This window comes from Colias philodice, chromosome 1, assembly GCF_061535455.1.
Source record: "Colias philodice isolate Cphi_HAF_F1 chromosome 1, ilColPhil1 Martin Lab GWU primary, whole genome shotgun sequence".
NCBI lineage: Eukaryota > Metazoa > Arthropoda > Insecta > Lepidoptera > Pieridae > Colias > Colias philodice.
This window is the reverse complement of record NC_143086.1, coordinates 13,761,832-13,775,919: the sequence shown is the minus strand read 5'-3', so window position 1 is coordinate 13,775,919 and position 14,088 is coordinate 13,761,832. Positions and strand designations below refer to the sequence as shown.

Here is a 14,088-nt window from a genome sequence, read left to right as displayed (position 1 = left end):
GTATGCAGACTAACATTGTGACACGAGAATTTTATATATAAGAAGATATAAATCTCGTGTCACAATGTTTGTCCTCAATGGACTCCTAAACCACTTAACCGATTATAATAAAATTCGCACACCATGTGCAGTTCGATCCAACTTGAGAGATAGGATAGTTTAAACATGTAGGTACCACGGGCGAAGCCGGGGCGGACCGCTAGTAACTTTATAAATATAAGTAATTAAGTAGGTAATATTATTAAACCTAATGTTGAAAGTGGTCACGGTCACACTAAAAACGGCATAAATTAGTTTGCCCTCTTATTTAATTTCCATAGTTACGTATATTTAGTGGAGTAAAAATAAACGGCGAGTTCTTAACACTCTTCGTGTTCCTTAATTAATTTATACTCAATGTTTATTTACATTAGACCTATAAACTTACCTAGGTGTAGAACAGGTTTTTACAACATGTATTTCTTTGAATGTAAATCTAATTATAAAGAGTTATCTTGTAAGTTTATCTAAATATTGAAGGTTATCCGATCTATATTTTACAATAATAGTTAATTTTTTCAATGTTTTGAAGTTAGTTTTTTAGTAATTGAATAAATATTTTTTTTCTGTATTCATATACAACCATGTACATAACTAGGTAGGTACTTACTACTTTTCGTTACGCAAATAAATGATTTTATTTGGTTTGCTTTCATCCCAGTTCCGACCATTAAAAATACAATGACATGTAAGAATATTAGAGGTATAAGAAAATGTTCATTTATTCTTTTCGCTCTTTATGATCTCTTCATAATATATAAATTTTTATACTCATGCAGTTTTCTTTAAATAGGATTTTCTTCAATTTTATATCTACGTACAAAGATAGGTTGATGTAAAAACATATTTATCGTCCTTTTTTGATTGGCTATCTATTGTTATATATCATACAATCTCACGTAGGGGAGAGCGGGGATGAAAGTCACATTTTTATCTTTTTTTATGTAACTTCCAAAATACGTTGTTTAGGAATGATATTTGTATACCAAAAGATAGTGTAATTATTCTGTTACAAAATAAATAAACGTATTTTTGTGTAATATTATCAGTTGTAGAAATATTTTGTATTTTCACTCTAAAGAAAAATGTGACTTATAACCCCGGGTCAGGCATGGTTGTCACAATGCCTAGGGTAGGTAGTCACGTACTAAATAACAGGCAATTTATAAATAGAAAGTCACACTTTGGTCTTATAATTTTACGGAATAATTTTTAATTAAGAACTCTTAACCAAATGAAACCGTGTCTACGGTCTTTATTTCAGTCTGAATATTAATCAATCACAATTTTAGCAAACAATAATAATCGTGAGTCAATATAGAGTCATCAAGGACAGATGGACTTCCAGCAGGTTTGTTAGGGTGATTTTCCGGTGTTGATTGAAAATTTACGGCTAAAACAAACAACCTCAAAACGCAATTAAAGTCATCTCGCATACAGGGGGCTGGTTGATAGGTGACAACCAGCCCCCGAAAATTTGTGACAACGAGCCCCATAACACGTTTCATGAAAATAAATTCCGATCAATGAATATCTAAAAAACTATACTACGATATTATAAAACACATTTCATCATCATCAAATGAACTGAAAGATTATTACTGTAAAACAAGAACGTATAATTACGAGGTTCGACACAGCAGCACAAAAATTTACTTTTGCTGTGCGAAAACAATAAACACGTGTGAGGCCCTCACGGCAGATCGGAGCGGTCTGACGCGAAGTTAGGACAGCGTTTTCACTGTATCGCTCTTGCCACGCTGTTCAACAGACTTATTCGATAGTTCAGTTTTGTGTTAAGACCGCTGTGACAAACAACCCGTGAGACAACCAAACCCGGTCTCCCCTATATCTTGTTTAAACGTCACTTAAAATGAATATTATTCTCCAAGTATATTGCAACCGTTTAGGTACAAACACGTGGTTGAAAATCTTCATCAATTTGGCGCACGCAAATGCCCTGATAATAATTTTATCGATATAACTCACAAAAAAGTTGATTCACGTTTAAAATTTATCAACTCACTGATAATCATAATATAAGAAATGATACGTATATTTATCAGAATAAAGGGCTTAATAATGCAAAATATACGTAAATATAACAGCATGTTGCTTTTAATGAAAAGATAAAGTATGTACTTAGTTTTAAAGATTTACTTTTCATTAGTCGCTCATATTGTAAATGAGCCTATAATCTACGAGTATACGAGTATAGACCCTATCCTTTAGTGAGTAATTCAATAAATTGCAAAGAACTGCTGAGTAACGAAGCATTGATAAGAATTAAGAACACAAGTTAACAGTTAATATCTAACATCTCGAAGGTTCGTATAAAATTATAAACGTCTTGACCCAGTATAACTGCAAGGGCAGATGCAGTAACCACGAAGTGTTATTATGGTAGGTGGCCGGAACGCTGCAGACATTCAGTCAAGCATAACACTCTATTTACTACGGTATAATTGATTCATATATTTCTAACTGTATCAAATCTACTGTTTTCTTGATTGGTATCTATAGGTAAGTAATTTATAACAAGAGGTTTGATTATTAGGGTGACTAAAATCTATGTTTTAAATGATTTTATAATATAAAATAGAACAAAACATTCGTCTAGTAAAAACTTCCTGATAATATCAGTCGGTGCGCATGGGCGGTGTGTGTCCCATGCGATACCATCTAGCCTCATACAGTCATACTATGAAATGAACTAACTCATGCATGACTATTTATAATATATAAACTGGTGTCTCTAATGTTCATTCATTCCAAGAGAGCGTGGCTACGTCGTGCGGCGCACTCACCGCTTGTGCGTTACCTCCGAAGCGCGGCTGTATGTCACTGGCATATCTCAAAAACCACTGAAATACCTCGTTCCGTGAATATTCAAGGGCACAGAACATCTCCCAAATGTACGACAAGCGAAAAAAACGTTTGACACTATTCGAACAGACTCGGGACAATGCCAATATCACGAGTTTCTGTTTCACTCTATTTTCGTCCCACCACTGATGTTCTCAGGTGACTTCCGTATCGACCATTTTAACGATAACTTTGCCAACTTTTACACGTAATTATTTTGTCATAAATTTGTATAGAATGTATAATACGCACAATGTATAATATGATGTTACGTAAAGTCCAATAGAGTAACATTTGACGTAGTCTAAGTTTGTAATATATATTTTTGGAAGTATAATCTTATCAGTCTAGAATTTTAACATGTTAGAAATAATTATATCTTTAAATTAACACTAACACTAAACATCAATTTTCATTTAACTTTTAATCCAGAAGGTATCCCTTGTAGCTAGGCGTACTATAAATTTATTTTTCTTTTGTTATCGGTAGGTGCACACATATCTAAGAAAGAAGAAAATGAAATAATTTAAGACAAAATAAAAATACATTTATAAAAGCACCTTGAAGAAATTTCCTTAATTAACGCACGCACAATCTTGAAGGAAACAAACACATATTGTTATTTAATGCAAGATAAAATTAAAATATCGGTTTCGCATTGACACATTGACACAATTTTTGGTGTGCTATCTGTATTATCAAACTGCCATTGCCTTTTTGTGTTGTCTCTCCGTGTTAGCCATAGAAGGGCTAAGGGCTTTACCACCAATAATGTGTAAGGATGTGTAACGAGGAATGCGTGCGAGGTATGTTTCATTAGTTCTATAATTTTGAGTAATAGAAGACATTTATTTCTACGCATTCTTGCGCCTTACATTTTCACAGCACAGCTAGACATCCTCGCACGACAAACGACGGTGGTAAATGTTACGAATAATATGTAATGACGATTTAAAACTATTTCTAGAAGAAGTCTAATTGAATAAATAAATGTTTGAGTTTGACACATGTCCTCGCACATTGTTGGAAAAGCAGCCTAGGACGCGGTGCGATTGCGTGTGTTTTTACTTATTATAGGTACTTACTGGTGTCTCTGTGCGCGTCGCTCCTCGCTCGCGTCGTCCAGAGGCTCCATGTCCTCGTCTTCCCCGTCGAACTGCACGTGGCGGTCGTCCTCCCTGTGACGCTCGTCGATCACCGAACCCGACCCTGACAGTCCTCCCGACATCTGCGTACAATACTTTAGCTTAGTACCTACCTCTACAGTCATATGTAATAACTCAATACATTAGAAATATTGTTTAAAACGAATTTTGTATTCATATTGAAATTAAGTGAGCGTGAATAATTATGCATGAAAAGTATTTTCATTATTTATTCAAATGTACTGTATTGTGATACTGAAAAACGCACAGAATATTTCGACCACATCCAATTATTCTCTCATGGATCACTAGTTTATTTTATGAATGGTTGATATAATTGTTCAAAAGTTTCTTTTTAAATTTATTTGGACCAATTAACAATTACAGTTCAATTATTAAACAAAGGACATTTAAAACGAATATAAAAGGAACTCGTTGGAACACCTAACCGTTCTTAACGGTTAATTCGGTATGGTTGGTACTGATCAGTAATTTCGCATGCCGCGCATTTTTTATACATCTGACAGACGCAACGTAACTTATATTTCCGTGGCTGGCGAGTCGTTCAATTCGGAGACAGGCACAGAACAACTAAAGCACGGCTGATATAAAAGCATATTGTCCTTGAGGTAGTGGTCGATCGATAGGAGTAGCATGCTTGTTAGTTTACACAATAACAGAGAAGTCCTTTAATTTCATGTTCATAACAATTTTGGTGAATTGCTATCGACCGGCCGTGAGTACCTGTTGCCAATTGTAAGAGTCTGTTTACCGGGGTACTCATGTTTTGGTTCAAATTTGGCGGTTAGATTTCATTTAGACTATTTTGCGGTTAGACTATTTTGCCTAATACATATATCTTTTGGGCTGATAATGTAAATTGGAAAATTTGGATGCATGTTAGTTACTGAATCATGCTGGAACGATTGCACGAATGTGGATGATATTGTAGAGATAGATTAATTTTCAGTTTGGAATAGCGCACAAGCCTTGCTAAGCAAAATAAATGTGCATAGCTAAGCAACATTTGGAGCTACTTCTATTTTAATTACATTCTCCTTGTAGTAAAAGATATAGAGCATAGTATCCGAAATATTGCCAATTATTTTATGTACTGTGTTTTTTTTTTCAATCAAGATATGGCAGATCAGAATCAGTAGACTTCACTAATTGATTATGCGTATTCAATTACCTACTTATTTACTTCAACTATGATATTATATTAAATTACATGTTGACAATAACACGCTATTAGGTTTCCTATAGTCTTATAACCACAGACTTAACCTTTAAGACGTTTTAAAATTTAAACTCTTAGAAGATCAGAGTTCAGAAAAATATATGCGTCGTAGTTTCTGCGTTATTGAATTACCTAGTTGCAGGAACTCAACTGTGCATAATTAGGAGTTCAACAATATGCACTTTAAAATTATTGTTTACCAAAAACAAAACCGCCTTCAAATGGTCAAAAATAGACAAAATTTAAAAAAAAAACTTACGATAGACGAAAGCTTCTAATTAAAAAAAAATCCTCAAAATCGATTCACCCAGATAAAATTATTGTGGTACCAAAGCCAAAACAATATAGTCCAATTGAGAACCTCCCCCTTTATAAAGTCGGTTGAAAATCTATCAAGGCAATGTTTTTAAAAAATATCGTACCTGCTCTAATGTATCGTTACACGTGTTTGTAAACAAACTGTTTCGTCCTGGCCGATCGATGGATTATTAAATTTTTCCGTCATCTCTTTTTATGCCCCTAAGTTATAAGGGCGTCCAGGCGCAACGATTGCAGGGTCAAATTATAGGTAGATTTAAAACATATCTAACGTATATCTCTGTGGTCGGTAATCCAGTTTAGGTGTGCGCATTTAAAAAAGTGTTTCGTTATTATTAAAGAAAAAAATAGGTGTAGAGCGTTGTGGGTAGTCTATAGAGAGGTGCGCGTAGATTTTAATGAACGCATTTTTCCCGGAAAATATAATATTGTACCTACAATATTATATTTTCCGGGAAAAATACCTATGTCACCTTATTGGATGCGATTCTTTATCAGTATAAGCATATTTATCCCATACAGAAGTACAGAACTTTGAACCAAGCTCTATGTACAGTTTACAATCTTCGTGTTGGTGATTTATCAATGTCGCTAAAGAAAAACATAATGCTAGAAGTGAAACGGTTAAGGTGAAAATCTTGCTACTGTTTACCTACTGTTACATTTTATATATCTAAAACTTCTGAAATAGTTGAACGTGTAACTATGGACATTAATTTTATTCGTTTTACAATAAAAACAATCGAATGTACCGTTTATACTCTTATCGTTATACTGACTAAAACTTTTACCGATAAATGCTATTCAGTCAGTCAGCGCATTATGTTAGATTGCGTTTTCGTTATAGCACACCCCGGACACTCCATACAAAATTATCGTTTTGACAGTCACACTGTAGAGACTGCAAATGTGTGTGTTAGAGCTATTACGCACTGTCGACCAGTCGCCGGCGACTCAGTCTCTCGGCGACCAAAACAGAGAAACTAGGGGCAGGAAACCAAGCCGAGCGACAGTATTCAAAGTACATTCGTGCAGAATCCGGTCCCTACAAAAGTCGCTACGACAGTTGCTTGCAGTGTGAACGCTCCCATTTGAAGCCGTGCTTCTATTGGTCGCCGGCGACCGCCAGTCGCCTGTGCGTCGCCACAACGCGGCGAGTCGCCGAGTCGCCGGGACGACTGACGACTAAGTGCGCAAGCCCCTATTTAAACTATAGTAAGTCACAGTCGCCGGCGACTGAGTCGCCAGCGACTGGTCGACAGTGCGTAATAGCTCTTAACGCTTTATGGTTGGCACATTTGTGACTAGCGAAAAAAAAAATCGGGTTTTTCTGATGCAATACATCCGTAAACAGCACAATATCTAACCATTTTCTACGAAAAACGATAATCACAAATCCAAAATAATAAAATGACTTTAAGTGAATTTGATTAATGTTGTCAATCTTCGTTGCGTATCGTCCTTGCAGAAAAATATGGCCCATTTTAATCACGATCGCGCGGGGTGAAGTAAGTTTAATTTTGGCGGGAGGCGGAGAGTGTCCGTTCTGTAGCGTTTAGCTACTATGTATTATGTATTCTGTGGTTATAGCCTAGAGTTCAACAGTAAACAAAATAAAATTAAACATCTACTAGCAACCACATAACATATCAAAAATTATAATAAACTTCTTTCTTCTCCCGCGCCGCGCATGTCGCGACATTTTTGCGTTTACCTTTCTGCGGGCGGGAAACAAAATATTACGTTCTATGGATTTAGGTACACCGCCGTCGCCGTGCAAAAACGCAATGAGTCTCGGTTAATTCCATTTAGCAGGGTCAGCCAGATCGCGTAGGGCGCCGATTTGATTGGCGATGTAGCTACGGTGCTGTTGCGTTTCATAACTTAATTTCTATTTCATGTTCATTTTAGGAGACTATATCTAACTGGAAGCTGTTATTTGGTAGTATATTTCGCTCTGTCATGTAATATAGGATATACAGGGTGTAATCGTTAAGTGTGCACAGGCGATTTTTCCGTAAGTATTACAGATAACAAAAAACTTTAAACTGATATCGAAAGTACTTAACCTAATGAGTAAAATGGCCGTAATAAATTTTTAAAAATAAATCGAGAAATATCAAAAAAATTATCTTTAAACCCTCCCATACAGTATGAAATATGAATATCCCGTATACATTTAATATGAAAGATTTTTAGCTTTCTTTTTCTTTTTTTGTTATCTGCTTTAATTACTTCGCAAATTTGAAGTGGCATTTTCCACGCTTTTTCCGGACATTTTCACGCATTTTCCGGATATTTTCCGGGGATTTTCCGAGCATTTCCCGGGCATTTTCCAGGCATTTTCCACGCTTTTTCCGGACATTTCCACGCATTTTCCGGATATTTTCCAGACATTTCCCTGTCATTTTCCGGATATTTTCCGGGGATTTTCCGAGCATTTTCCGGGCATTTTCCAGGCATTTTCCACGCTTTTTCCGGACATTTCCACGCATTTTCCGGATATTTTCCAGACATTTTCCGGTTATTTTCCGGGATTTTCCAGACATTTTCCGGGAATTTCCCAGGCATTTTCCGGGAAAATGCGTGGAAATTTCCGGAAAAACCGTGGAAAAACCCTGAAAATTCCAGAAAAATATCCGGAAAATGCGTGAAAATGTCCGGAAAATATCCGGTAAATGCGTGAAAATGTCCGGAAAATGCCTGAGAAATGTCCGGAAAATGCCTGGGAAATGCGTGGAAAATCCCCGGAAAATGCCAGGGAAATGTCTGGAAAATATCCGGAAAATGCCAGGAAAATGTCTGGCAAATATCCGGAAAATGCGTGGAAATGTCCGGAAAAAGCCTGGAAAATGTCGAGAAAATGCTCGGAAAATCCCCGGAAAATATCCGGAAAATGCGTGAAAATGTCCGGAAAAAGCGTGGAAAATGCCACTTCAAATTTGCGAAGTAATTAAAGCAGAAAACCAAAAAAGAAAAAGAAAGTTAAAATCTTTCATATTAAATGTATACGGGATATTCATATTTCATACTTAATGTATGGGAGGGTTTAAAGATAATTTTTTTGATATTTCTCGATTTATTTTTAAAAATTTATTACGGCCATTTTACTCATTAGGTTAAGTACTTTCGATATCAGTTTAAAGTTTTTTGTTATCTGTAATACTTACGGAAAAATCGCCTGTGCACACTTAACGATTACACCCTGTAGAGACTTTGGAACTCTAGTCTCTACCTCTGATTTGTTTAATGTTTGTATTAGTTGATCCGTTTTAACAAGCTGTTAACTAAGTATCAAATCACAGAGAAAATGGAGCTTTATAAAAATGAAGCATCTTTATATGTATTGTTGTATATTATATATATAATATTACAAGCTAGATTCCTTCACTTCAATAAGGTATACCCGTCCATTTGAATGAACCGGTCCACTTTTCTTTCAGTAGCTAATAGGTGTAAGTAATTTTATAGAGCAATATTTTCTTTTAAGAAGACCTTTTCCCAACACGCTCTAGGTAGAGTCTTTCCTATAGTGTAAATTTTGAATACTCACATGAGCGTCTGATCCGCTAAGATGGTTGGCACTCAATGGAGACAACTCTGAACTGCTGGTCACGTCTGGAACAAAAGAGATGCTTAGGTTTTGTACAAAAAGAAAATAATAAAATATATGACAAAATATTCCTCAATTTTAAACTCTCCTGGTTCAATCAATTAATATTATGTTATTTAAGGGCTTGGTCTAGTAGTGCAAACAAATGCATCCTGTCATCCTATATGTAAATAATACAAATGTACTAAGGGAAAGTTGCTCCACTTAATTTTTAAAAATTAAATCATTCGTATAATTTAATATTCGTAATAAGTACCAAAAATGACAATTTGAAACAATTTTCGTGAAAATTACACCGGGTGATTTTTTTATCAGTACACAAAATTTGCGAATACTTTCTACTGATATCTTCAACTTCATGTTTATATAACTGATCAACTTTTACAAAGAAATTTGGACGAAATATAAAAAAAAAATAAGCTTTCCATACAAAATGCATAACTCTATACATTTTTTTCGACCTAAGTTTCTTAGTGAAAGTTGTTCAGTTTAACTAATAAAACGGATAAACAAATTTTGTATATAATAAAAAAAATGTAATGTTTGTGTTAAAAAATTATAAAATAGGAAAATACGCAAATGAAAACAAAAGATATTTATTTCTGACTAGCTTCCGTCCGCGACTCCGTCCGCGCGGATGTCGGTCTTCGCGTCTTCTACAGATTTATTATATTATGTATAATATATATTGATTTATATTGATAAACCTAATAAATCTTTTGCTAGCATTCTGATGCTTTATCGGTTGCACTGGATTTATCTCTTTTTTTTTTCAATCGCTTGAATGATATAGGATGGGTCCTTGATGGGCATCGAATGCTGAAGTCTCGAATCAATCAATTCTGACAGTAGGCAATTTATATAAAATCTTGATAATGGTCCATCATTTTATTTTGCCTAAACGTTACATACTTTTTTATATATTCTATTTTTAACGAATGATTCACTCCAGTCCAAACAGCAAATAAGCAGACTTCTGCTTCTGCAACGTTTAGTTGTCCCTGAATTTGGAAAAAATAGTCATGATTCTTATCTATGACAAAAGTGTTATTTTTTGCATTGTATTTCAAATATTAAATTTTTTTAACCGCATCTTCCGCATTAACCCTTGGCATGCCTGGTAGGGTCTGTCAGACCCACAACAACGCGCGAACCGTTGTAGTTCGTTTAAATTTGAATTTCGCGCCTCACCGTTTTTAGTAGCTGGCCGTTACTAACCGCGGAATGCTCTCCGCCCACTTCCTCAGCCCGAGGCGAGCTACGAGCTTAAAAGGACGTGCTTAAAGTGCGTGCGGGTCCCACAGACCCCACCAGGCATACGGCGTGACTTTATTTTGTAAGTATTTATTTTTATTTTTTCTAATAAATATTGGAATTTGGCGTTAAATAATATTAGTTTGTACATTACATTATCCTATTTTATTGTTTTTTTCAGTTTAATCATGAATAAACAACTAACAGACGAGGATATAGCTAGTTTATTATTCTAAGAGTTGGATGAGGAAGACTTAGTTGCATTTGATTGAGGAGGAAGAAAATGATGCAGGCTCCACCACTTCGGATACTGAAATGGAGGTGCCTCTGTCCATCTATTAGTACATTTGTGAGACATGTAGTTGTCACATTTGTCTTGACCACTCGATTTTTCAATGCGCAAAGTGTTACCAAACCAAAGCTTTACAAAGTGTAAATACAAGTGATGAAGACTAATTATTTTGTAATTTAGATTAAGTATATGATAGTGCCTTACACTGGATTAAAGTCTGATTATGATCTCATTACTTTTGATACTAAATATATGTTAACAAAGTTATAGTCACGAAATGTTGCTTAAAAATGTTAGTTAAAGTTTAATTTCAAATATTTTAATGAAATTGATTAATTTCTAATGTGATTTTTTTACTATCTCTTTTTTGCCCTTTAAGCATGCGTCTTAAATCATTAAATCATCTTACATAATAAAATTTAAAGAAAAAAATACCATTTTGAAATCGGGGTCTGAGAGACCCACCAGGCATAGAGTGTAACTTATGCCCACCAGGCATGCCAAGGGTTAATGTCTTTTGCCGGAATTAGACATTTAACTTCTACTAGTCCCATTTTCCCTTTTTGATATGGGAGTGTATAAAGTAAATTTTTTAGATATTTCTCGTTATACTTTTAAAAAGTTATTATTGTCATTTTGCTCATTAGGTAAAGTAATTTCGATATCAGTTTTAAGTTTTTTGATACCTGCAATAATAACGTCATAATCGCCTGCACATACTTATCGATTACACCCTGTATACAATCCACCATCCACATTCATAAAGTTTTCCTGTCCTCCTCTCCTTTACGCTGTTCACCGATACATTTTAAATGAGTAAATCTGCTACCACTGAAGGATGTTTCATTGTGATCAGCATATTTTCACCACTGTTGTTGATTATTTGTTTTTCATTTTTAATCAGCAATTGGGAATCATCAGTTTTGTTTTTTGCAGATTGGTGATGTACCCTAACAATACGTCGAAAAGGGAAAGCATCAACGAATTATCGTTTTCGTCCTCTTTTTTTATTCTTCGCGTCTCTGTTACTTCTGTTTGTTTAGTTCTCAACACCCACTGAATTTTCTATGTTATTGTGATCTTCCATTACATCTGAGTTTTGATGATGTGATGATAATCCATTCGTTTTAATATTGGTACTTAGAGTTGGTAGACTAAACTAGAAATGGCGGACTAAATTTGTCAGCGCGTCTGTAAGATCAGAATATAAAACCAACATCCTGTATTTAAGTTACAAAATTAATAATCAAACAACATGCCGCTACGTTGAAAATGACTAGAAGAAAAAATTAAAACACCTCGGATCAATTTTGGAGTAAATAAATCATTTTCCCCGTATGGGGATTTCCCCGGATGAACTTGGGAAGTTCAAGTTCTCAATACAAGTTTATATTATATTTCGTATTTCTCAAACGAAAAATAAACATTTTTGGAACTTCAAAAAAATTATATTATAAGAAAATTGATGAGCTTACTTTAGTTTTAAAGAAATATACATCCCTTTACTGACACCCCGTAAAATAAAGAAATTGTTGCCAATCACCTTTGCAATCTATTTGGTTTCATTAACTTTATGTTCGAAGATAAATTTTTTTCTAGTAGTTACACGCGTATTTTTTTCGTTTATTTTCCATATCGAAATCAAATGTTTAAAAATACGAATATTTGCACAAAACTAAGATAAAAATAATCAATTAACAAAAATATTAAATTTAATGAAGTAGAGCAACTTTCACTTCGGTATGAAGGAAAATCGAGCGTAGAGCACACGTCAGAACGCTCCGGCCCAAGGAGCGCGACTAAAGAAATTCGCTAGGATTTTTCCTAATTATTTTAAATATTTTTTTAATATTTAAAGAATTATCAAAATTTAAAAAAAAAATTTTTAAAGGATTAATACTCATTGGTCTTCAACCAACTCGAATAAATTAATGGAAAAAATAACTTTTAGCAGTATTTATCAATAGATTTTGTAAGGCAAAAAATGGGAAATTTAATGAATTTATAACGTTCTAATTAAGAAAATCATAAGTTTTTCGGCAATTGTATTCAGCAGTTTTTAATAACGACTATATAAGGATAATAATGCGCTGATCAGATTGTGTAAATTGTAATCGGTTGCAACGTAGTGAGTGCACAAACTTAGCTCGAAATGTCTTTGGGGGAAAGAGACTTATCTTGAAGGCCTGATTAAGGTAACATTAAAGTAACTTTACAAATGTGAAAAAATTCACGCGCATTGCGTATATAACACTAATTGATAAACAAGAAAAAAAAATTCAGTTTATCATTTCATTAGCCGGGAAAAAATTGTCAAATAACTTGTTGAAAACGCAATTTTGCTAGACTGCAGCCTTAAGAACAAATATACATAGTTTATTTTTCGTTGGTCACGTTCAGCCCATTGCAATCACACACTTAAATAATAATAATTAATTGTACTTTAAATTATTTAAACTAAATAGAGGTAATGAATGCTATTTTATTTTGTTTCATTTTTTATAACTCATCTTCTTTTTATTTTTGTTCATATATTTATTTATGCTCTGCCCTACTCCTATCCTTTACCTAATTTCTCTCTGTACAACCGGTTGTCTGGAAGAAATCGCTATTTAGCGATAAGGCCGCCGTTTGTTACAATGTATCCTAGATTAAGTCTCAATTTGTAATTTTTAAGAGCAATAAAGTAATAAATAAAATAAATATGTAAATAAATAAATATTCAAAAAGAAAATATCATACTAATATTATAGGTATCTAAATATGCAAAAGTTTGTGAGCATGTTACTGTTTAGTGTTTGTTACTCTTTAACGCATATACCAATAGGTACAATGAAATTTAGCACATATATGGAGAACTTGGATTGACACATAGTATAGGTTTTATCCCGAAAATTCCACTGAAACGGGAACTATGCGAGCTTTTCTTTGAAAACGCGGTCGGAAAGCTAGTACCAAAATAAAATCATTTATCGAAATCCAAAGCTGCTGAAATACCAGTAATCTTTATGTATAAATATTTAGTTACACAACATTATAGTTACATAGTTATAATATATTGTAGAGGAAATATGAACATATAACCATGTTATTTTACAACGAGCCTTGCATCAATGCATGTCGATTTTATAAAATAGAATGTCATTCTACACTACAATTAGTGTATATCACTATCGAATAGTAATAAGACATTAGATAGGTCGTTCAATCAATATTGTACAAAGGTATAATCTGCATTGTTATGTAAGACATGGGAAATAGTAGGAAAATGCACACAGTATAACACATGCAAATGGGGAATAGGTACTAAAAAAATTATATT

At 34.0% G+C, this 14,088-nt stretch overlaps 1 protein-coding gene across 1 annotated transcript in view; it reads right to left on the bottom strand.

Annotated features, from left to right (window-relative positions):
- Ae2 (anion exchange protein Ae2) overlaps window positions 1-14,088 on the bottom strand; it is an 87,557-nt gene that overhangs the window by 17,266 nt on the left and 56,203 nt on the right. The window contains exons 3-4 of the mRNA XM_089697151.1: window positions 9,161-9,225; window positions 3,990-4,132 (exon numbers count right to left, since the gene is read on the bottom strand). Of these exons, the coding sequence (XP_089553277.1) occupies window positions 3,990-4,132; window positions 9,161-9,225 (208 nt within the window). The remainder of the gene's footprint in view (window positions 1-3,989; window positions 4,133-9,160; window positions 9,226-14,088) is intronic.